Here is a 26,438-nt window from a genome sequence, read left to right as displayed (position 1 = left end):
TTTAGGGTTTAGTGTTTTGTTGACAACATTTTTTTTTTTTGAATTCATTTTTTATATATTATTTTTATTTATTTTTAAATTTTATTTTGAAAAAATAATATAATTTGCCAAGTTATTTGGTTTCCTTAATTAAAAAATACTAGATTTAAAATGACAATTTTCTATTGGTTGGTGAACCTAAAGGTTGGAGAGTGATGGATGTAGCTAGATTTTGTTTGTAGAGCATAATCATGTAACTAGTTTTGTTGGTGAACAGTACATTAAAACTATCACAATTTCTTGAATTTTCATGAAAATAATGATCACAGACTTGTGTAGTCTTTCTGATAACAGACTTTATTAAGGTAAAACTATGAAGTTGACAATAATAAATTTATGCATGTTAGTTTTAATATAATCCTGGGCCGCATACGTAGTCGGATAAACATACATATTTAAATTTTTCACCAAGTGGTCAAAGTATGCTCCCTAATGGGTGATAATACTGCTCTCAATTCATGGCGGTACGGACGGCTAATCAAAATATTTGTTTAACTAACTCAGTTTTTGATTCTCGTACTTAAGGACCTAACAACACATGCAACAAGTATAAATACACAATTAAAATTTACACACGAGTCTGCCTCTGGTAATTGTTAATATTATATTTTTACTTTCTTAATCTCCGGTATTGAAATAGTGTATCTAAAAAAATATAGTGTATCTAAGCATTTCATGCTCTCCATTTTATAGTTTTGCGTTTTATATGTTTTAACGTAGGGCTGTGATTTGTTTTCTTCATAATATCACTCTACTAGGTTACTTATATATTTAGCATTTAAATGTTTTAAACGTCTTTTGGGGGGGTAAATAGAAGATATGGTAAAATTGTTGAAGCTAAAATAAGAAGAGAAATATACTAGTAAGGGCGTGAAATTTGTGTGTTTAATTTAAGGTGTCTTTCAGTCAAAAAAAAAAAAATTAATGTGTGTCTCTGCTAGAAAATAATATATAATTTAATATACAATTTTAACCAAGTGGTGGTAGCCTAGTGGCAATCTCTTGGCCTTGGTGTGTACCCACGTCAGTTTTGGGTTCGATTCAGAACTAAATTATCACTATTTGGCCAGTCTGGGCTAGGATTTCGGCCCAAGTGGTTTACATGGTGGGTCATAACAGATGATTGGTCCACCTCCTGGCATTAGTCGGAAGATATTCCAAATTCGGGTCAAGCAGTGTGGTACGCTTTCGGGCTAGTCCACTTTGTAGTACTAAGTGCGTTCCTCCCGGGACCGACCGGATCAGCCGATAGGGTTTATCAAAAAAAAAAAAAAATATATATATATATATATATCCCCTATATATTATTTGAGAAGCATTACAACTTCTTTTTGTAGCCACATGTCATCACTAGAATGATTCTTAGAATCATTAGAGAAATATGTTGGTCCATCTAATTATATAATAAACTTTTTATTAAACTAACAATAAATTCATCATTAATGTAATTTATTATTTCTTTAAATAAAATTTACGTAATTGTCTAATGTGGCTAAAGTATATATGGCAATTAATGATTTTGAATAATAAAGATTTGATAAAAAATAGTGTATCTTCTATCTGTTTAATTTTAAACTATTAAATAAATTAAACAACCACAATAACCATATAATAAAAATTTAGATTTTTATGTATATGTTATATTTTGAATTTTTACAAACGGCTATAACTTACTAAAACTGTTAAGAATCTCACATTCAAATTTTATGATCCATGGTTTAAAATTTTTGTTATGACAAAATACAAATGATTACAAAAATTATATAAGTAAAAAGCCTAATTTAATTAATTATTAAGATTAATATATATATATCGTTTTAAAATAAACTATAAACCATATAAAATATAATATTTTAGTTTTAAAATTTACTTTGAACAATTTTTTTGATAAAAGTTTTGAACGAACATTGACAACTTATTTTTTTTAAATTATAAATTAATAAAACTATTTATCTCACAATGAAAATTTTGTTATCAGTAATTTATTTATTTTTCTAAAAGATACAAATGATCAAAAAAACTATTGAGTAGAAATCATCATTTAATAGACATTAATATTAAAAATATACTAAAATATATTATCTATGTTAGTATCATTTAAATTTAATAACATATCCTATCAAATATAAAAAAAATATATTTTTTGGACTAATAAAATTGATTTATATGTTCGCATCAATTTAATTATATATTTAATAGTTACTGACTTCTAATTATTTAATATATATTTATTATTTCATAATATGTAAAAATATTTAATACATAAAATAATTTATATTTATAATGTTGATCCTGCGCAAGGCGCGGATTTTAACCTAGTATATATATATATATGTGAAGCCAAAAGATCGAGAAGGATATTTGGGAGATCTAAGAGTGGTTAAAAGTCGAACTACGTGACACAGGTACATATATACAATCATAACATAAGATTATGATTCCATTTTATGACCAATATAAGTTCTTGGAGGATCTTACGTGACCCCACATATCGCAATTAAAGAGTTAGAAAATGAGAATGCTAAATACTCAAAGAATTAAGTGAATAAAAAACTTACATTGGTGTTTTTTTGGGTCGACAATTAGTCAAAGATTAAAATTAGCACGAGTTTTTCAAATTAATATTTGGAGTGTTGTTTGTTCCATTTTAATTATGTTGGTTGGTTACAATTTATTTTGAGAGCTGGTTCCTAATTGGCACTTCCTCCTTTCCTAAGTGATACATTTTTGTGTTTTACTCATATTAAAAAAACATATTAAAGTTAATTATAAATGAATTATTTTATGTATTTAGCTATTTTCATATATTTAAATTAATAGTATTTGATTAATTACAATTATTATTTTTAGTTTACAATTTACCATTATTAACTACTAAATATTATATAGAAAATGTAAAACATATTTTTTTGAAACACAGTTTTATTTTAAAACATATTTATTTTTAAGAACAGAGGGAGTAGATGTTTATTTTTTTCTACTAAAAACTTGCACTTGTTATTGCCCACTATTTCTACAACACAACTAAGTATAGATTAGTCAAGAGTTTTAATCATGGACTATAAAAAACTGATCACTATCTACATGGATTGTTATTATATTTGTATTTATGAGTTACCAAGATTATTAATTCAAAACTAGTTTAAATAGATTATTCACATCACAAATATGATATTATTATTAAGGTCTCAAACTGCATAAAATGCACATTCAAATTAATATTAAAAACTAACTAAATTTATCAAAATTCATAAACATAAATTTAACGCCATGGGGCTCCCACGTTCGTTCACTCGACCTATGGACACATTCAAATATGTTGTATACTGACCATGCAATCATCACATAATCTTTTTCCATGTTTTATCTTTACTCGCATGGTATCGCGAATCATTTTTCGATAGGTCACCCATCATTTCACTACTCCAGTCTAATCACCCTTAATTTTGGAGTCCTAAATAGATGTGTGACCGAAAAGATAACTCCACTTTGATTACATAAATAGTCAAATCAATTCTTTTAAAAAATTTCATATACTATAAATCGGGATGTTACAAATATAAATCACAACAGTGTATTCCATAGAATATCAAAATAAACTAGTAATTCAAAGTAAATTTTGATCTCAATATTAGTTATGCATTGAAACAAAGATAAATAATTAAAGAAATTGTTTGGTCGCAATTCTGCCTACACCACGAGATTAAGATTTTGTGTTTGTTTGTTTGTTTGGACTAAGAACAGGTGACTAGAGGCCATTAACCGGCATAGCAATCGAATGACTTAACATTAATTAATTTAGGTAGAAGATCACGGAAACAAGTAAACTTACAAAAGCACCTATTATACGGACATATACACAGTTATATACACGTGCTCTTACATATATTTGCATTTACGTAATACTAATTGGCAAATTGGCAAATGTAATTTGCATGTGATCGAACCCACCAGCTTAAGATTCGGAAATCAAACTGTGGATTGAATCTCAATACATGACCAACTCAAAACAAAATGGTAATGCGCCGATTTATATGTTCCAACAAACATTAAGTTATAATAGAACCAAAAGAATAGCTCTCTCTCCCATCTCTCTAGATAACTTCACCTCGTGGCCATCTCTTCCCGGCGACCGCCATGTCCCTTTAGTCGGTCGCCGGAGCTCTCGGTGTTTTTTCTTCTTGTTTATCTGCTTCTCCTGTCCATCTCCGTTGTCTCTCTCCTTTTGCGACAAGGGTTGAACGCTGTTAGGGTTTCTCCGTCGCAGATCTAGCGGTTCTTTTGTAGATCTGGAGTGAGCATGACGGTGTCAGTGAGGCTAGAGGACGGTCTCGCTCCCGGACTGTTTGTCTCTGACTCTACAGAGGGATCTCTGTTCGGAGTAGTTCTCCCCTTTCCTTAACGGCGTTTCTTCGTTACGGCGGCGCGTGGGTCGTCGATTAGTCTCCTCGGGGTCGTCATAGGTGCTGTGTGGTGCGTGGATATGTCGTGACGGTTTCTGGGCGAGCTTAGGGTTTGTGGATCTATCGATCTCAAGCTTTCTCTTCACCTCTTTGGATCCTCCGGTGGTCTCCAGTGGGAACGTGTGGCGAGATTCCGGTGGTGGGTCGCCGTCCTACCTTGTGTCTCTCTCCTGTGGCGGCGCGTGTGGGGTTGCCTCCTCTGCTTACTTTGAGCTTGCTCAAGGCGTGTGGGGTTCTTGGCGCTCCTCCTTGGTGGTGTGGGGTCGACGGTGTGGCGCTCCTCGCCTCCGTCTCTCTGACCTTTCGTCATCTTCCTGTGATTTGGCTTCTTTGATAGCGGTCTGGGTCAGCGAGTAGATTGGGTGTAGCTGGGCTTTCGGTCCTCGTGTTACTCCGAAGGTTGTCACTCCGGAGGATTTGTGCCCAGCCCGTCTCATTGCTCTATATGAGCTGTGTGTTAAATGGGTGTAACGGTCCCGGGTTTGGTGGATTGGAGGCAGCATTCTCCGGTTACCAGCTCGCACAGCGGCATCGCTGGTTGTGGACTGTTCCTCATGCTGCCGGTGAGGCGATTTTGGAAAGACTCGCGGTGTCGAGATATGATTCTTTGCGCAGGTGTTGATGATTGGGTCTCATGGAAGCTGTAGGTTCCCGGTGCTTCAAGGTTTGAGGGTGCCTTTCTCTCCGGTCGCTCGTGGCAACCGGGAGCTCAGTCCGCTCATACCTTTTCTTTGGTCCGTCACTGCTCCACTTTGTTCCGGTCTCTATATTATCATGTTCTGTTTTTAGTTAGAGCATCCGCATTAGCGGTTTTTGATGGGTTCATGGGCTCGAGTTCTTAGGGCCGAAGGGATTAAAGAAAAAGAAAAATGGGTTTATTTCGATGAACCGGGCCTTACGAGTGAACCCGTAGGAGGCGAGTTCAAGCCACATGTCGATCACTAAGTGGCTGCTCCTTCCGCGTTGACGACGACGAAAGTAAGGTTTCCGCGTAACTCGATTCATTTCTCTCCTCTCTGAAAAAGCTAGGGTTTGCCTTCTCCGAGGCGATATTTCGTGCGACTGCGAATTCCAGAGGTTTTCTCCATCAAATCGACGATGGACTCTCTTCTCCACGAGCTTAGGTCAGTATCGAGTAGAGTCACGGTCTCTTAGAGTCGATTTTGGGCTCGAAAGCGATTTGCGATATGTGTGATTTAAAATCGATTTGGGTTTTTTTTTTTGCTAGGGTTCTTAATCGATATGGGAGTTCAATTGAGGGTTCGTTTAATCATATTGTATCGTTATTATGTGCTAATAGTTTTGATTTGTGGTACAGATGGATCCGACAGAAGAGAGAAGACATTCAAAGAGACAAAACGATTACATCAACATGTTAGGGTTCGTGGCCGATTCAGAAGACGGGATTCTTAGAAGGTGTCCATGTGGTGGGAGAATCATTCATGAGGTTCGCGGGAAGGACGACTACGACACTCTTCCTGGGAAGCGGTTCTTCACCTGCAAAAACTACGAGGTAAGTCTGATTTTTCACGGTTTGATTATCGTTGATGGGTTCCATTATCAAAAACTGTCTGATTTTTGTTTATGTTGTAACCAAGGCTGATGGGTTCCATTATCGTCAGCCTTGGGAGATAGGTGTGCAGGAGGAGATCGAAAGGTTGACTAAGCGGGTGGAGGAGGTTGAGCAGGTGATGATGGGGGTGTCGAATCTCAGTAAACAGATTGAGACACTGGAGGTTAGTGAACTTTCTTTGCTCTTTCATTGCTGTTACATTATAGTTATCTAGTTTTTTTTACGTGACTAACACTTTTTCATTGATGTTTCCATGTCCAGGAACAAGTTAAAATCCTCTCTGGGCAGGTAGATTACCTCACAGTGCAGGTGGCTGACCTGGAGAAGGTCTGCTTCGAATGAAAAGCAAAGGTAAGACTCAACTAAACTGTATATGCGAGTGAAGCCGCTTTGAAGGAGCAATGAATGGCCAAAATGAGAATGATGTCATGAAGGCTGCCCATGACATCTTCTTAAATGACTATCATGTCAAGTTCACCCTTGAACATTGCTGGAGGGAATTGAGGTTTGATCAGAAATGGAGATCACACTCTTTCTCGAGAGATGGTGCAAAGGAGAAAAGGAAGGAAGCAGGTCCGGAGGTGGTGCCTGACGAGGAAGAGGTTAGGCCTCCTGGTGTTAAGGCTAGCAAAGCAGCCAAACGCAAGAAGCACGGGAATGAAGTAGCTTTTGATCAAATACAGAGCATGCTAGCTTTTGAATATGTTATATTAGCTTGTTTAGCTTTATTGAATCTGTTTTCTTTTCTTTTGCAGGTCACGGGTTCCAGGTAACGGGTTGCAGGTCACGGGTTGGAGGTCACGGTGTTGCAAGTCACGGGTTCCAGGTCTGTTTGTTTCACAGGTAGTTTAAGCCACGGGAAAGTGTAGCCTTTTGTTTCTTTCTACACTTATTTTGCATCATGGATGTACTATGTTTTGTAATTCACAACTTGATTCACGGATGTACTATATTTTATAACTCTCTATATATAAACTATGTCTCTCTATCTTTATAAAATGTGCAACTTGATTCAAAGTCTTTCACTTCTCTTTCTTTAAAAAATGTGTATGTTTCTTTCTCACAGCTGTGCATGTTTCTTTCTTTAAAAACTTTGCTTCTTTCAATTCAATAGTAGTTCACAAAGTTGTTGAAAGAGAACAAGAAACTCCAAGCTCACAAATTCAAGAGTAGTTCACATATGTCATGCACAAAGTAACTCACAGCTCACAAACGAGTTAACCAAACAAGAAACTCCAAGCTCAGAAAGTAGTTCTCAGGGGTCGGGACAAGCGGTGAAGGGAGTTGGAACTCAGCTCTCATCTTCACGTACCGAAAAAAATATCAAATTCACTAGAAGGTAATTAAAACATGTTGCTTAGTAATAGCTTGGGAAGAAAGTATTTGAATGGATGTTCATATTTTGTTTCTTTCAAATGTTCATGACATATTATGTTATATTAATAAGATAATAATGTTGTTCTATAATATATTTGAAAGAAAAAATATGGATTATGAAAGAAAAAATTGTGGATTATGAAAAAAAATTATGGATTATGAAAAAAATATTTATATTAAAATGAAACTATATGTTTAAAAGATATAAAGAGAACATATCTAGCCATAATCAATAAAAAAAATATTTTATAATGAAAATATAGAAGAAATAATGAAAATAATAATAGGATTAAATATGAGTTACAAACCCCCTTTTGCCTTTTGTAGGAAGGAGAAGAGAAATAAATTGCTTCAACAATGTCTTCCTCATCAAGTGATGAAGTAGATGAAGCTTTAGAAGAAATAGTCGACCAAGTAGTTGATAATTTCATCCACTCAATGGTTGATGTTCAAGCCAACAAGCCAAAGAGACGAGTTTATATCGAAAGAGATCGGGAACGAGGACACAATCAACTATGTAACGACTATTTCAAGGAAAATCCTACATACCAACCGGAAATGTTTATGCGGCATTTTCGAATGAACAAGCCATTGTTCCTTCGCATTGTCGATCGCCTAAGTAGTGAAGGTCCATACTTTCAGCAAAGAAGAAATGCACACGGAAGGTACGGGCTATCTGCACTTCAAAAGTGTACGGCAGCTATACGTATGCTGGCATATGGTCAATCGGGAGATACATATGACGAATATCTCCGACTTGGTGAAAGTACAGCACGTTTATGTTTGGAAAATTTCACTAATGGGATAATACAATTGTTTGGAGATGAGTATCTAAGAAGACCTACACCGGATGATCTTCAACGATTACTCGATGTTGGAGAGGTACGCGGGTTTCCAGGGATGATAGGCAACATCGATTGTATGCATTGGGAGTGGAAAAACTGCCCAACGGCTTGGAAAGGCCAGTACACACGTGGTTCAGGAAAGCCGACAATTGTCTTAGAAGCTGTGGCATCACAGAATCTTTGGATATGGCACGCATTTTTCGGATTACCAGGTACCCTCAACGATATCAATGTTCTTGATCGGTCACCAGTTTTTGATGACATTTTACAAGGTCGAGCACCTAAAGTTAAGTTCAAGGTCAACAACCACACTTATCGTATGGCCTACTACCTTACTGACGGAATTTATCCGAATTGGTCAACATTTATCCAATCCATCCCACTTCCTCAAGGTCCTAAAGCAGAGCTATTTGCTGAACGTCAAGAATCCACCAGAAAAGATGTCGAACGGGCTTTTGGAGTATTGCAATCGAGGTTTGCAATAGTTAAAAACCCAGCTCTACAATGGGACAAGGAAAAGATAGGAAGGATTATGAGAACTTGTGTCATATTGCACAATATGATAGTAGAGAACGAACGAGGCGGATACACTCAAATTGATACATCTGAGTTCGAGTCAGGAGAGTCAAGCAGAAGTTCTGAGGTGCAAAGGACAACAAGTTTTAATATCGGTAATATGCTAGGCATTCGTAATAAAGTTCGGGATTCAGAGAAACACGATCGTTTGAAAGCTGATTTAGTTGAAAATGTATGGCAAAAGTTTGGTAATGTAGATGAATAATCTTTGTATGTTCATGAATTCTCAATGTATTGAATAAAAACTTTTTAAAAATTTAAAAAAATATTTTATTTTTATTCATGAATTCTCAATGTATTCAAAACTTAAAAAAAATATATATATTTTTTTTATTTTATTCCTAAGAACCCTTTTTCAGATTCACCAATCGAGGAGCACAATAAATAGAGGTTCATCACTATTCATGGTTCCACCATAAAATTATTAAAAAATTCTTATGAACCCCAAGAGAAGGTTCACTAATGCAGATGCTCTTAAGCTTCTTTGTTGGTAGATGCTCTGTTTAGATTAGTTTAGTTTCATTTATGTTCTTCGGCTACTTGTTCCCTTTGTATTTTCTGTCAAAAACTAAAAGTTTGGTATCATAAATTTAACATTTTATCAAAAAAAAAAAAAATTAAGTTATAATAACAAAATAGACGTAGGTAGTCTTGTGGCGATCTTTTGTGCCTTTCAAATTAAGAAGGATGCGTTCGAAAGTATCCTTTTCTAATCTTGCTTGAGAGAGACGTCGGCCCCAATGGAGAGAAGTATGTAATTAGTTATGAATTCTTCATAATTCCATTTAGCCAGAAAAAGGAAAGTTATAATATTAACCTAGGTTTTACAAAAATACAGTTCGAATATATATGAGAAAAAATGAGATCTAGTATGAATAATTTCATTAAGATTGAATTTTTTTTTCATAAGTTCTCCTCAAATGTTAAAATAGAATGATTGTTTGACTGACGTGATTAGTTTTTTTTTTTTTGAAAAAACTGACGTGATTAGTAGTTCTTCTTCTGGCACATGTCTAATGTAATACTCCAAACCTATACGGATATAATGAAGGTGTAGTATATATTCTTCTCTTTTATTTTACTTCGGATCATTCAATCACTCGAAAAAATCAAATGCCTTTTGACGACATATAGTAAATCAAATCAGTTATTTTAAAATATACACCACCATATATTAAATATGAGAGTATTATAATATCACCGTAACATCATTTTCTAAACCACCGAGGTTGGCCTGGTGGTGTTGAGAGAGCTTCGGCCTCAATACGCACCCGGGTTCGAACCGCTGACCAGGCAATTGGAGTATCTAATTCCCCATAGTACCAAATGGTCCGCCTCGCGCCGAGGGGTTGGCCCCTGGGGGTGGAAGTCCCTCCAGGTTAAACAAAAAAAAAAAAAAAAAAACATCATTTTCTATGGGGGATAGCAATGTAATGACCCAAAGTTAGAACCGAGATTTACAGATACATTATATTTTGCTAATTTCAAAAACACATATTTAGATGCAAAATTATGGGATTTTTTTTGAATGAATGTGAAATTTATTCAATCAAATACTTTGCACATCAAATGCTTCTATGCTAATACTGTTTGAAGAGTAAAGAATCAAAAATCTAATAAAACAGAATCGGACTCATCTTGTAATTCACTAGTACTTCACGGTCTTGTTGCCAGCCAAGTTCGTAAACGACTCTCCAATGACTTATCGCCGGTTTGCTGCAGAGACAGTAATCTGTTATCGCCGGAAAATTAATTACATGGCTGATTTTTCTAGTTTAATGTCATAGATTCGCTTAAAACCATGCCGGATTATGTCTTCCACAAAAGTGACAGCCAATGGATTGTTTAAGTATTGTGTGTAATTTCATAGGAACATAGAATCAAATTTAGTCATCAATTGATTGATTGATTCCCATAAGTGCATAATAAATTGTAATCAATTACGAATTCTAACATGAAATCTTCGAGCAGAAGTTCATAATATCTTACGGACCAATCATTGAAGTACGCACTAATTTAAATACTAGTAACTCGATTAGTTTTTTTTTCTGGTCTAAGTAACTCGATTGGTTAAGTAGTATAAAATAAAAATAAAAATAAAAATAAACAAAGATGCAAGTTGTAATAGAGAACGTGAAAGACAAGTGGAGTTTGGCGACTGTTTGTGCGGCTAATAAGGAGAGCATCTCCATGTAAATATACGAGACATGCATCAAAGGATAGCGCGATCTATAATCTACTTCTCTTTTTTTGGTCAAAATCATCTACTTCTCTAGTTATGACCATCTGTTGGTGTAAACCTTTTCTCGTTAATATGTAGAGTTCACTAAAGTACGCATTTGTAACATGTTCAAATTCTCTGAACTATTCAGATTATGATGTACTCAAACAGACAAATTTGTAGTAGGCATTTTAACATTTTTCCAAAAATAAAAAAAACAACCGAAGACTCATCTTATGAATCTAAGCCATTAAAACTGAAATAAATTTTGCTTATGTTTGAAAACAAGGATAACTGTAAAAATGAAAATTGTTTGAAAACATATATAGTAGTATAGAAAACAAGTATAATAGTGTTAGTAATTTTGATTAATTGTCTTTTCATATTTCACTCAGTTTAACAATTTCATTAATCTATATTATTATAAGTGAAGTACATTTTGGTACTGTTTCGAAACATGAATAACAGTATAAATGAGAATTGTTTGGAAACATAGATAACAATATAGAAAAGAAGTATAGTGTCATTTTAGTAATTTTGATTAATTTTCTTTACATATTTTACTAAGTTTAACAATTTCATTAATTATATTACCTTAAAAATACATCATATCATTAATTATATTACCATAATAATAATAGTGCTGATTTTTATTTATTAGTTAATCAACATTAACTTTGTGCCAATTATAAAATTATAAAATGTAAAATAACTGGATTTTGCATATGGTTAAACATTCGGTTTAGTTTGTTTTACTAAATTTTTATTTTATTTTAGTTTCAATCGATGAAAAATTATGTAGCCAAAAACATAGTTCCAAGACATGTTTTGTGAATAAAATAACAACTTAAATCAAAATAATAAAAGATGTATTACATTTATTCTCACTTAATTTTCACTCCGTATAATTATTTTACTATATAAAAAATTATTTTTATTTCACTTAGTTTAGTCAAACACATAGAAAGAATCATTTTATTAGTTAATAAAATCAGTTAGGCACAAACATTGACTATCCATTTAGGTACGTGTTGTTCTTTTCGGGTATCATTTTTTTGTTTGTTTTGAAATTAGGCCGCGCTTGAATATTATAAATTTATGTGTGGGTTTTGAGTTGGGTCCTTCTGGGTTTGAGTGAATTCGATTCTGATATATAAGAACCTAAAAATATATAAATAACAAATGTATCTGAAACGTGTTCAGATATTTGTACCAAAATAACTATATTACCGATTCGGTCCAGATCTTTTGAATACAATTAGTCATATTACGACTCATCTAAAATATATAACACTAATTATGAAAAATAAATATCAATGTATAAAAATGTAAGAAATAATATCTGTGCGGATGCGCGGATCAATCTTTGGTGATTAAATTAAAGTTCCTCCACCACAAATAAAATCATGGTTGATCATTATAATTTTTAAACGTAAAAACAGAAAAATTTCAAATGTTTTTGTTATCACAAAAGATGTGCTCTATGAGCTTTAATCATCGAAGCATACACTTAATATATGTGTACCGGTGTTGCTGCTTTATATATATACATACAAACTATTTTGAGTTTGAAACTATCTTATTTAAATTATAGGAAATTAATCTATTAAGTTAAACTTCAGTACAATTTAATTAGTTATAAACATTGCGAGCGTACAATAGATATTAAATGGCTTAGATATGGTTTACATCAGTTTGGTACATGATTTTAAATATAACTAGACTCTGCGGGTATGAATTTTCATTTTTTAATTATTTATTTTATTAAATAATGTATTTGTAATATTTGTTCATATTATATTCATTAAGTAAATATTTTTTTTGCATCTTAAACTATCTATTTTTTTACGAATGTGTGATATCATATAAAAAAATATAAAAAATGAGTATATAGAGTTAATTAGATAATTGTAAAAACAGAAATTTTCTTTCGTGTGCGATATCATATAAATAATGATCCATCCAGTTAAAAAAAATCATTATTTTTTTTATGTGTAATTTTTTTTTATTTTGACCATTTATTTAAAACTATATTAAATTTTACATAGTTTAATTAGAATACTTTTAATATATTTACCTTTTTATTTGAAATGCAACTCAATATTTTTTTAAAAATTATAACAAAATATTAAAAAAATATTTTTAGAATTTGTTTAAAAAATATGAAAATTAAATTTTAAATTAAAATTATCCTAAAATATGATAAGTTTTGATGTAAACGAAAACTTAAATTATGTCAAAAGTAATTATATTAAATGATAATAACAATTTAAATTGATTATTTTTTAAAAAAGTACAAATTTCAAAAATATTGCTTGAAAGAAAATTCATTTATCTTTCGAATATAAAATGAAAATATTATAATTAAATAATAAAAAATATAAATAAAAACCATAAATTTAGCAAATGACAACTGAGTTATATTATGCTAAAATTTTCTTTCTAACAATTTAGCAAATGACAAATGAGTTATGAGCAAATAATATCATATAATTTTTAAAAACATAGCCATTCTTAAATATTTTTTGAATAAATAATTATTTTTAAATTTAATCAACTGAAAATAATATACGTACAATTGTGTGAGTCAAATTCTTGTTTTATTGATGCATGTTATATATTAGTGCTGTATGTTTTAGGTAACATTTTAATGATGCACGTTTTTTAAAATCTCCATTATTAAAATTATGCACGTAAGGATAACTCATGAGTTTTTTTGGTTGATTAAATGATATTATGTCCAAATTTATTTAAGGATATTTTATTAAGGTAACCAAAAAAGACAAACAATAAAATAGGAAGTTTAAATTCATTTAAGCATATTTCATTAATGTAACTGAAAAGACAAGTAATAAATTAGACAGTTTTATTTTTTTTAGGATATTTCATAAATGCAACTGAAAAAGACAAGTAAAAAAATAGGGAGTTTAATTAATGAAATAAGAACATTTTCAAATGGGTATTTCTTTTTTAATAATATAGATTACTCTAAATCAAAATTAATGAAAAAAAAATTATGTAGCTATTGTATATATATAGTCTCATGTCATGACATGTTTCAAATTTCTGTTATCATTCTGTAAAAAGAATCCATTTATTTTAACTCTTAACTAAATTCTGGTGGGATACAAATGAAAATAATGCAGTATATGCTAAATCTTATGGGAAAACCCACCAAGAGATGAAGGATTAGGTTTTCGAGAAATCTAAAATTTGTAGTGATCTTTTCTTGCTAAACTGAGCTGGAGAATTATGTTAAAATCAAGATGTCTTCTGACAAGCACTCATCTAGGTAAATAATGAATCAACTTCACATGGTTGGAGATGAATCTGCCTTCGAAAAGATTTCCGAACACATGTAATAAAATGGCCAGGATATATATGTTGAATAACTTATCCATTACTAGGTTTCTGTAGGGGTTGTCCACGGTGGCAGAGCTCGCATGATCACTTCTTATAGGGGTTTATTTATAAATATAATTATGTAACTAGAACTTGATCCGCACCTGCGCGCGGATGTTTGATTTAACTTATGTTCAACGTAAATTCATAAATTGCTGGTTTTATAAAAAAATCTCATGTATATTTTTTTATGTTTTGTAATTTACATATAGAGTAGAATATATTATTTTATAATATAGATGTTTGATTATAATTTTTTTATTTGTACATAATATTATATTAAAAAATCATAACTTGATATAATTTGATGTAATTATACTATTTATATATTAACCTGTTGTTTTTTTGTTGATTTATTTTAAAATGAAACAACATACTAAAAATTTAAATTTTTTTCATTACCCATTATATTAATATTGTACGAATATTAACTAAATTGACTATACTAAAAAGGTTATCTCCTTTTAATAAAGGCGATTTAATTAATATTTGTACAATATTAATAATGATCAATATATGAATATCGATTTGGTTAGATAAGTTTTAGAACTGTAATTAATTAGTTTAAATTGATTTTAAATGTAGTGGCAGAATCTGTAAAAAAAATATAAAAAGAAAATACTTAATTTATTATAAATGCAATGGTTAAATGTGTAAATAAAAGAAAGTACTAAAAATATTGATATCTGTATTTCTAAATAATTCTCATTTATAATGTTATTCATATTTCCAAACAGTATCACAAGGTAATTTCTAAATAATTCTCATTTATAATGTTATTCATGTTTCCAAACAGTATCACAAGGTGATTCAGTTTTAATAATATAGATATTACTGAGTGGGTTAAAGTGAACTTGAGATATGAGGTTCAGCTAGAAAAAATTTAACCTCATTTCTAACAAATAACTAAAGTACCAAGTGAAATTCCTTTTTTGGGGGTCAACTGACCCCCACTCTACCGAAGAGCTCTGTTAGTGGATGTCCACTACGTTCAACTGCATCCACACCAATCATATATAACCAGTAAATGAAATAAAATGAGCTTAAGAAAAAAGTATGAGAAATTTTGAACATGTGCTAATTGTAGAATAAGAGCTAAATTGAAAATGATGTTATAACAAAGGATGATGATCCTAATACCTAATGGTTTGCTGTCAGGAAGTATAATTTAATAAACGATATTGTGTAAAGTTGTATCTTCCGCAGTATCAGATGGCCAATAAGAAGACTCCACGAGGACATATGCTTCATTCTTCTTGTCAGTTGTCAGAAATGAATTAACTTAACATCTTCAGTTGGTAGGTCGTATCTTCTGATTCGACTATAGCTTATAATCCCGTTATATATTTTATCATTAAAACGCCTCTCAGTCAGGGATCCAGGGCCGTGATTACAAAGCTCATTTTCATATTCGGCGTTGTGAAATAACCAAATGTTTGCATCGAAATGTATTCTTCCGTTTCAATATAGATGATGTTTACGTGATTGTTTTTATTTCGTCTGATATTTTCACATATATAAATGACTTTAAATTTTATCAAAAACTGTGTAGCCAATTGTATTTTTATTATTTTGTTTATAATTAAGAGAAATTCTCTAGGATAAATCTAAAAAAAAATTGTCATAAATATAGACCTTAAAAATAAAAATGACCAAAATAGACTTAAATATTTTATCAAAAGAAAATATACACTTATACTCTAGAGTTAATTAATATAGACATTAGAGTTTAGAGTTAAATGGTGGAGTTTAGGGTTTAGGGTTTAAAGTTTAGGGTTTAGAATTGAGGAGTGGGGTTTTTGGGATAGGATTTCAAATTTTAAAAAATAAAAAAATTTAAAATTTTCAAAATAAAAAATGCTATTTTGGTCATTTTAGTTTTTGAAATCTATTTTTGTGACAAAAACTTAAAAAGATCTATTTGAGAGAATTGTCATATAATTAAATAAATTAATTTTAAATTATATTTCAATGATTTTTTTGTTTCGAAAAAACAATTTCTTAACATGGGTGCAAATGACCAAAATTTCATCTAATAAAACGGAGAGGGAATTATTTTGGAGCTTTGATGCATCAGTCTCTAATTTTCAGGCCATCACAATCATATATATTCATGCATTCTCTGTAAAGATTTTCCATTTGAAAAAAAAATTGAATAATCTATTGTTTCTCTTAGTTTAATTTGTATTAATTCTTTTGACAGGTTGAAATTTTGTAATTCAATTTTGTTTTGAACAATGTGGAAAATATCGTCCGAATACACGCTAGTGTCATAAGACCATGATTATCTCCAGTTTCTTAACTGGAGTTTTTAGATTCGGGTAAGAGACGGTTCTTAGATTTTCTTAGATTTTTAACTAAGAAAGTTAGGAAACGTCTTTTAAATAAAAGATATAAGAGCCTTCCGTTATCTAAAAAGTATATAAAAAAATATCAAATCATGAGTTAAGAACCCCGACTAAAGCTAGTTTTATAATGTAAACGAGTTGCTAAATAAATCAAGCTAGTTTTATAATGTTAACGTATTATTATATTTTAAAATTTCCCTATTAGTTGATTTCAGAGAGAGAAAACAAAAGTATAATATTAAGAAACGCGTTATGACATGCTATGAATATTCCAAACGTGTTATGTACGAACACGTTGTTGTACTATACAACACAAGTTCTCCACTGCCAGTGTTATACAACAAAAACAATTATTTACCTTTTTCCTTCTTTAATTCATAACTCAATCATCAAATTCGAATGGATATTTCTGTAATAGTTAATATTTCTTATAATTAGGAAATATTTCATTTAAAATCAAATAGGAATTCATTCTATTACAATGCAAGATAACTAGGGAAAGTTTACCCAAAAATAAAGATAACTATAGGGATATAATATTTTTGTGTTGCTAAAAAAAAAGGGATATAATACTTTTGTTATCTTGCATTTTAATAGGAATTTTTTTTTATTAAAAATAAGAATTTGGAACCAGCATATTTTTGAAAATTGAAACTTATCATGTGAGTATACATGATCGTGTCTAGTGAAAAACTCAAGACTCTTCAGATGAAACAAAGCAAATATACATTTCAGCATATAACAGGAAAATGTGCCTTTTATAATTTTATTTATTAGTAGATGGTAAAGCAGAATCAAAAATTACTCATGCAGCAAGTATTTGAACTTATTAGATACTCACTCAGTTTTATTATATTAAGTATCACTTTAACATTTCTTTTTGTTATATAAAAATGTCGTTCTATACTTCCAATGTAAATTATAAAATACATTAATCTTATAACTAAATTTATTTATCTAAAATGCTATTGGTTAAATAGATGAAATTAATGAAAACATCAATGTATTTTAATCAATTTTTTAATATGTGAGAAAAATGTATAAATTACGTTTTTTGTGAAACGGAATGAGTATTTTTTTGTTACATATCTATACTATTATTATTCATATCCATGTGAAGTCATCAATACTTGCCTTTTCTTCGTTGAAAATTTTAGCCACGTTATTGTAACTTCGTAATTTATTTTTATTCCATGAACAGTTAATGAAAAATTCAACAATCTTTTAAATAAATACAAATTCATGAATTTAAAATGTTTATCCGGCCAAATTTATGTGCATTCACACGCTGATCACGCCATAAGGATAAGGTCCAGTTCATACTTATATGGCCATGACAATGAGATAAGATTCTTGATATTAGTTCCTTACCTTTTTCCGTTAATTAATATAAATAGTTTAGAGTTTAATCTTCTGAAACTATGGATTTAAGTGCTAACCCTTTTTGTGTTATTGGAAAAATATACCGCTCTCCTGGTGCTCTGATAAATAATCAATCAAACAGATAAAAATAGCGGGAAGAATACACTATTCAAAAAGATTAATGGATAGTATTGCAATTTATTGGTATGCATTTTATATCTTACCAATATCAATTTTGGTGTCGCTGTATCATAGAATTCTTATTTATATCATAATAACTTAGCCCAAAACAGCTTAGTCCAAAAAACTTCTGTTCTTTTGTGTCACTAATTATAGATTCAATATATTTTCATATTATTTTAAAATAACGATTCACAAAAATAAAAAACCATGTAATAGATTAATGTACGTAATTAAATTGCTATATATTTTACATGTAGTATATAGGTCATATATATATATATATATATATATATATCATTTCACTGATAAAAATATCATGGACAAAAGTTAAACATGCTTTGTACAATGTGTTTGCAACCGGATCTTCTTTTCCGAATTACAAACTACCTTTTACATCTACATTGTAGTGGCTGAAAGCGCATTTGTAGAATTCTTCCACTTTGACAAGTCTAGTGACAATACTGGATTGTAATTGGAATTCATGCATATGACGTTCAGATTACGTTGAAAGTCTATATGTTTAATTTTATATTGGTAAGAAAAAACTATAATGGTATAGTGATTAAGTGCTATAAACATAATTAGCGACTAGATTTTCATAGTCCGGACTAAGAGATAAATTTCCTTAATTAATTAGATGCTTCTTAATTATTGGGGTTCCAACATAAATTTGATGATTCACACTTGCGTAATCAGCCCAAGCTGTGGAGCAATTGACTACAATTATTATACTCATACGGTCTTGGAACTTGTGAAAGAATGCATTTGTATATATGGGGACATCATTAATTTTTTCAGCAGAAATGGGTGTATTTTTTAAATATGAATGGCTGTATAATAATTGTGACATTAGTTGTAAATATGATCAAGAACACAAAGTACCTCGAGAATTAAAAACACACATGGAGTATGCAAGTTGTAAGTTTATTATCGCATACTGAACTAGTTAAGTGTTGACATGAAACAGAAACAAGCTGCGAGACTTGAAAAACAAGTTGTCAGACTTAAGAAGTTAGTTAGAGACTTATAAGGCTTTATAAGGTATCCTATTGAAGAAAATAAGAAGACTTTTGAAGATATTTTTTTTAAAACAATGAATATTGTATTATATTGTGTATGAGACAACTTGCCTTTAAATGCTTGTACTCAGATCCACAATTAAATCAATGAAAATATTTTTTTCATTCTCTCTCTCTTTTTCTCTCTCTCTCAAATTCAAACATTACTCTCTTTCTTGTTCATCTTGTTCTTCATTTTTTCTTATGGTATCAGAGCATTAACCTCCTATACCTCTTACTCGCTTCCGCAAACACTCTTACTTTACTTCTCTCTTCCTTTCCAACCATCTAATTTCTCTGTTCTTGCAAGAATCTTTCTTTGTCCACTGGATAATAGATCTACTTTTGCTAGTGCTCATTTCTCTGGTTCTGGTTCCACAGTTACTTAACTCAAACCAAACTCAAAAAGAAGTGATGGAGCAATACAAGCCTGTTATGATTCCGGTTACTCTAAAAGAAGGTAACTACATTACCTGGTCTAGATTGGCCAAAACTGCTCTTGGAGGACGAGGTCTATGGGAGCACATCACCACGAGTGAGGCACCAAGAAAAATCACCCAAGGAGCTGACGGCAAGGAGATTGTAATGGTGGATGAAGGCAAATGGGGTCAGGAAGATCTCATGGTGTTGTCTTCCTTGCAAGGCTCGCTTGATACTCCAATAATGGAGGCTTACTCTCATTGTGAGACCGCAAAGTAATTGTGGGAAACTCTTCACAAGATTTATGGCAACACTTCAAACTTGACCAGGATCTTTGAGGTGAAGAGAGCCATAAATAACTTGCAACAAGAGGAAATGGACTTCACCAAGCATCTTGGGAAGTATAGCCAGTTGTGGTCTGAGCTTGACATGCTCCGGCCAAGCACAAATGACCCCAACATCATTGAAGAAAGGCGTGAGAAAGATAAAGTATTTGGATTGCTTCTCACACTCAACCCGAGCTTCAATGATGTCCTTAAGCACATATTGAGAGCTAAGGAGCTCCCAAGCTATGATGATGTGTGTGCTCAACTCCAAAAGGAACTCGGCTCAGATGGTTTGCTTGGTGGAAAAGGAGAGCTATCTATGGCCAACAAGGTGGAGAAGGTGGAGAATGCTGCAGCCAACAAAGCCCACTTCAAGCCAAGAGGTGGTGGAGGAGATAAACAAGTAACTTGTTAACATTGTAAGAAGATTGGTCACTCCAAAACCAACTGTTGGATTCTCCATCCTCACCTCAGGACAACTTCATCCAACAAATACAATCAAGGCCGAGCTCATGAAGCTATAGCTCAAGAAGGTTCTCAGCCAAACTATCCTACTATGTGCATGGGAGAAGATGGGAGAGCCATGACAGCAACTACTCGTGTGGTTGGATCAGGGTCTCAAGCCACTTCTCAGTCATCCAATGAGGATACTTTCATCCGCAAGTCTGACCTTGAGGCTCTTATAAAGGCCCTCAATGCCAACTCTGGTAACCTTAGTAGTTATGCTTTAAACTCTATTATAAATGCATCTGAAACCACTAGACCCGTGATAATTGACTCAGGAGCTTCACATCATATGATTAGGGATGTAAATCTCATTAGCAATGTCAAACCGTCTCTAGGGAGTGTTCTAATTGCAAATGGAGATAGTATACCTATTACTGGAGTAGGAAACCTGAAACTGTTTGATAAAGACTCTGAAGCACTTTATATGCCTAGTTTCACATCAAATTTGTTATCTGTGAAAAGAGCTACTAATGATATTAATTGTAATGTGATTTTTAGTCCTAATGAGGTGTGCTTTCAGGATATTGAGACCAATAAGATGTTGGGAAAAGGTGTAAGCAATGGAGAGCTCTATGTGCTTAAAGACACCAAGCTTAGATCAGATTTACCTTATGCTTTTAAATCTACTTCTGTTTTAGCAAGTGATGAGTTATGGCATGCTAGATTAGGCCACCCTCATTCTAGAGCACTTGGATTGATGTTACCTAATCTATCGTTTAAGAATGAAAATTGTGAGGCTTGTATTCTTGGTAAACATTGCAAATCTGTTTTTCCTAAATCTATCACTATCTATGAGAATTGCTTTGATTTAATTCACTCTGATGTTTGGACTGCTCCATGTGGATCTAGAGAAAACCATAAATACTTTGTCACAATCATAGATGAAAAATCAAAGTATACATGACTCACATTGATTTCAAGTAAATATAGGGTCTTAGAAGCCTTTATAAACTTTCAGAACTATGTCACTAACCATTTCAACTCTAAGATTAAAATTTTTAGGTCTGACAATGGTGGAGACTACACAAGCCATGCCTTTAAAAATCATCTAGCCAAGCAAGGAATAATCCATCAAACAAGCTGTCCATACACACCACAACAAAATGGTGTGGCTGAAAGAAAGAATCGTCATCTCATGGAAGTTGCAAGGAGTATGATGTTCCACACCAATGTTCCAAAGAGATTTTGGGGAGATGTTGTGGTTTCTGCATGCTATCTTATCAACAGAATCCCAACCAGAGTCCTCAATGATATCTCACCATTTCAGGTATTGAACAAAACGACACCTCCTATAGATCATTTGCGTGTGTTTGGGTGTGTGTGTTATGTGTTGATACCAGGTCAACAAAGGAACAAGCTTGAACCTAAGAGTATTAAGGCTATGTTCATTGGATACTCACACACGCATAAGGGATACAAGTGTTATCTACCAGATTCAAGAAGGGTGATGGTGTCAAGGGATGTAAAGTTTGTGGAATCAAAGGGGTATTATGATGAGAAGGACTGGGAAAACCTTAGAGATATCTCACATGGTCCATCAGATAGGGCTAACAACCTGAGAACCATTATGGAGAGCTTAGGAATCACTCAGCCTATGAGTAGTGAGGTCCTTAGAACCTCTTCATCCCCACTAGATGATGTTCACAATGAAGCAGCAGCACCAAATTCTGAGCAACTCCAGCTTGATCTTGAGGGGGGCAGAGAAAATGACTCAGGGACATCCCATGATCAAGATGGACCAAACAAAAAGGATACAGATCAGACTAGTGAGGAACAACATCAAGAAGATCAGGCTAGTGAGGAACAACCCCAAGAAGAGCATGGGGAGCCAGTGGTACAAGACCCAGTGGCAGAAGACCAACAAATACAGACTTTAAGAAGAAGCACAAGAGTGAGAACACCATCTCATTGGATCGACACGAGGGTGTACTTTAACAGCAATGCGGTCGCACATCCCATACAAGCAATCTGCTCAATGGCAACCTTTCCTCCACAACACCAAGTTTTCTTAACCAATCTCGACCAAAACTTCATCCCAAAGACCTATGAAGAGGCAATGGAAGATGATGAATGGAGAGAATCAGTGGGAGATGAGATGGGTGCTATGGAAAGGAATGATACATGGTTTGAATTGGAGCTACCTAAAGGCAAGAAAGCTGTGACCAGCATGCTACTCTTCACCATCAAATACCTTGCTAATGGAAAACCAAAAAGGAAGAAGACAAGGTTGGTTGCAAGAGGGTACACTCAGGTCTATGGAGAAGACTACCTAGACACCTTTGCACCAGTGGCCAAACTGCATACTATAAGGATCCTACTCTCTCTGGCCGTGAACTTGGAATGAGACTTGTGGCAGATGAATGTCAAGAATGTTTTTCTACAAGTAGAGCTGGAGGATGAGGTGTACATGAAACCACCTCCTGGTATGGAAGACATGGTCAAGGCAGGAAATGTTCTAAGGTTGAAGAAGGCAATCTATGGATTAAAACAGTCACCAAGAGCCTGGTATCACAAGTTGAGTACAACTCTCAATGGAAGAGGGTTTTTAAAGTCATAAGCTGATCACACTCTATTCACTCTCACAAGCAAGCAAGGAATTGTGGTGATATTGATCTATGTGGATGATATCATCATCACAGGAAGCAACAAGGAAAGTATCATCTCTACAAAAGCTTTCCTTAAATCTAGCTTTGATATTAAAGATTTAGGTGAGCTAAAGTACTTTCCAGGGATAGAAATATGCCGCTCTAAAGAGGGGATTTTCTTATCTCAAAGAAAGTACACACTTGATCTTTTAAATGAGGCAGGAAATCTTGGAGGAAGAGTAGCTAAGACACCACTTGAAGAAGGGTACAAAGTCTTGCGTGAGGGGGAGTTTGAGGATACTCCATTTGGCGATTTCAAGCTCTATAGAAGGATGGTTGGGAAGCTAATCTATCTCACCATTACAAGACCAGACATCTGTTTTGCTGTGAATCAAGCTAGTCAACATATGCAAGCACCAAAGGTTCATCATTGGAATATGGTGGAAAGGATCATGAGATATCTAAGAGAGGCTCCTGGTCAAGGTGTTTGGATGGGTTGCAATAAGAGTACAGAGATAGTGGGATATTGTGATGCAGATTGGGCTGGTGATAGAGTAGACAGGAGGTCAACAACAGGCTATTGTACTTTCATCGGAGGCAACCTAGTCACATGGAAGAGCAAGAAGCAAAAGGTGATATCATGTTCAAGTGCAGAGGCAGAGTATAGGGCAATGAGGAAGCTAACTAGTGAACTCATTTGGATCAGGAACCTGCTAAGAGACTTGGGTATAGAAACAACAACACCAATCACAATGCATTGTGATAACCAGGCAGCTATCCACATAGCATCAAACTCAGTATTCCATTAAAGGACTAAAAACATTGAAGTTGACTGTCATAAGGTGAGACAAGATGTGGAGCAGAAGATCATTTTACCCTGCCATACTAGAAGTGAAGATCAGTTAGCTGATATCTTCACCAATGCAGCAAGCACTAAAGTCTGTGAGTTCATTCATCCAAAATTGGGACTCATAGACCTCTCATGCCACTGATATCTCCTTCATGAAGTGTTATACTCTTTTTCCTTGACTTGGGTTTTCTCACAAAGGGTTTTACCTAGTTGAGGTTTTAATGAGGGAATACTTCATGGCTTCCAAGCTTGACTTGTTCCATATGGTCAAGCTTGAGGGGGAGTGTTGACATGAAGCAGAAACAAGCTGCCAGACTTGAGAAGTTAGTTAGAGACTTATAAGGTTTTATAAGGCTTTATAAGGTACCTATTGAAGAGAAGAAGAAGAGAAAAGAAGACTCTTGAAGATATTTTTTTTAAACAATGAATATTGTATTATATTGTGTATGAGACAACTTGTTTTTAAATGTTTGTACTCAGATCCACAATTAAATCAATGAAAATATTTTCCTCATTCTTTCTCTCTTTCTCTCTCTCTCAAATACAAACATTACGCTCTCTCTTGTTCATCCTGTTCTTCATTTTCTCTCATTAACTAGCTAGTACCGTTTTTAGGATCTTCAATCATTGTCGAATAATGCGTGAATGGGCATCAAGATATGTGCGTATATATCATGAACCAACATAGCTTTTTTTTTTTTTTTTTTTTTTTTTTTTTTTTTTGGTCAAATAGCTAATAGCTTCCACTTGACACAGATTCTCATGCACAAAATATATATAATATAAAAGAAGAAAAACAAAAAATTAAATAAAACAAATGTAAGAAGAGATAATACGACAGTCTGTTCGATTCATATGCTAATACACACATGTAAATGTATAATCTACTTATTTAGATGACCATTTGGTTAATTCTGTTGATATTAACCTTCACAAATGATAAGAATAACCAAATAGACATTCATAGTATAAATAGTCAAATAATCGGTTAAATGTTTTTCAACCATGATTTTAATTTGTGGCATTTACATAGGCTCATAGCTAACGTTTGTTTTATGTGAATTCCAGTAATATGATAACGAAAGAAGTAAACTAAACACCTACGATATATTACTGTCCGGTTTCAATCAAGAGAGCAACTCCAGTTTCCCAATTAGGTCTAAACGTCCGTTATATACACAGGCAAATAAAGCAAATGTGATTGATTAAAATTGTTGCTACGCGTGCAAGTGTGCAACTTAGTTATTAATGTTCAAGTTGCTTTTTTCTGATTTATTGACTGATAATCTTTACAGTAACCTGATATGATACTTTAACAAACATGTGTCTTGGAGCATTTCTTTACACACAAGGTTGCAGGTTATAGGTTTTACGTATACTTCTTCATATACGCTGGACTCAAACAATAATCTATACATAATAAAGAAAGGGGACTACGTTCATGGAGGTCTCTCTCTCTCAATGAAATAACAGTATGGCTTCTATATATATATAGGTCAAAGTGATGTGAGGTCAGGAGCATAGACAGGGGCAAATCTTGAACATATTATAACTGGGTGCATATATCAGTACATATACAAATTAGAAGGACAACATCACAAATGTACGGAATTAAGAGGGCATAATAAAATTTTCAATGGGTGCACAATTGTGTTTTGGTTAAAATTATGGCAAAATTTAAACAAAATTATGTACAAAACCTGTTTTAAAAAGAAAAGAGTGGGTGCACTTGCACCCTTAGTCCCTTACCTATATTTGCCACTAGGCACTATAAGCATAGATCAAAAATAATTATATGTGTTACAACTTACAAAGATGAATTACTTCTGAGCTATATATATATATATATAGAAGCCATCGCTGGCGGAGGCAGAATTATATTTTAGAGGGGTCAATATGATAACAAATGTATTTTGCAAAGGTCAATAGGTTACATTCGTCATATTTTTCTTTAGAAATACAAGTAAAATTTTTTTTGCAAAAATTGACATGGGTCAATTGAACCCCCTGATTGTACACTGGCTTAGCCATACTGTGTGAGTGGGTTTGATCTTTCCTGAACATAATAAACCTGGAAAGCCCTTTAGAATTATATGGATAAGAGTTTCCCAAAGTAGCATCTGTAATAAACGAAGTCCACATTGTCTACTACTTAGTGGCCGACTAATGGGCTAAATAGACCAAGCCCCGTTTCTCTCATTTTCGGACAACAAACAAACGTACTTTAAAACATGTTCGATTCTTGAAGTCATTATTGATTATAAAAAAAAGAAAAAAAGTAGAAACGAATAATAAAAAAAAGA

The 26,438-nt window shown here is 32.9% G+C and overlaps 1 protein-coding gene across 2 annotated transcripts; it reads left to right on the top strand.

The window, feature by feature from the left end:
* The first annotated feature begins 2,539 nt into the window (after positions 1–2,539).
* LOC106399037 (putative nuclease HARBI1) lies at positions 2,540–11,586 on the top strand. Of its 2 annotated transcripts, none has more exons than XM_048744241.1 (4): positions 2,540–6,015; positions 6,101–6,238; positions 6,337–6,426; positions 6,831–11,586. In XM_048744241.1, exon 4 carries the CDS (start codon positions 7,810–7,812, stop codon positions 9,076–9,078), a length of 1,269 nt encoding a protein of 422 aa, XP_048600198.1. In that variant the 5' UTR covers positions 2,540–6,015; positions 6,101–6,238; positions 6,337–6,426; positions 6,831–7,809; the 3' UTR covers positions 9,079–11,586. The 2 variants fall into 2 exon arrangements, with proteins under 2 accessions (XP_048600198.1, XP_013694971.3); XM_013839517.3 differs by having other exon boundaries at positions 6,831–7,065.
* Positions 11,587–26,438: the final 14,852 nt, after the last annotated feature.

The sequence above is a fragment of the Brassica napus genome, chromosome C1 (assembly GCF_020379485.1).
Source record: "Brassica napus cultivar Da-Ae chromosome C1, Da-Ae, whole genome shotgun sequence".
Taxonomy (NCBI): domain Eukaryota; kingdom Viridiplantae; phylum Streptophyta; class Magnoliopsida; order Brassicales; family Brassicaceae; genus Brassica; species Brassica napus.
This window is presented reverse-complemented; position numbering and strand designations above follow the sequence as displayed.

Coding starts and splice junctions, on each gene's coding strand:
- LOC106399037 (XM_048744241.1), top strand. CDS start 7,810: ATGTCTTCCTCATCAAGTGATGAAGTAGATGAAGCTTTAGAAGAAATA.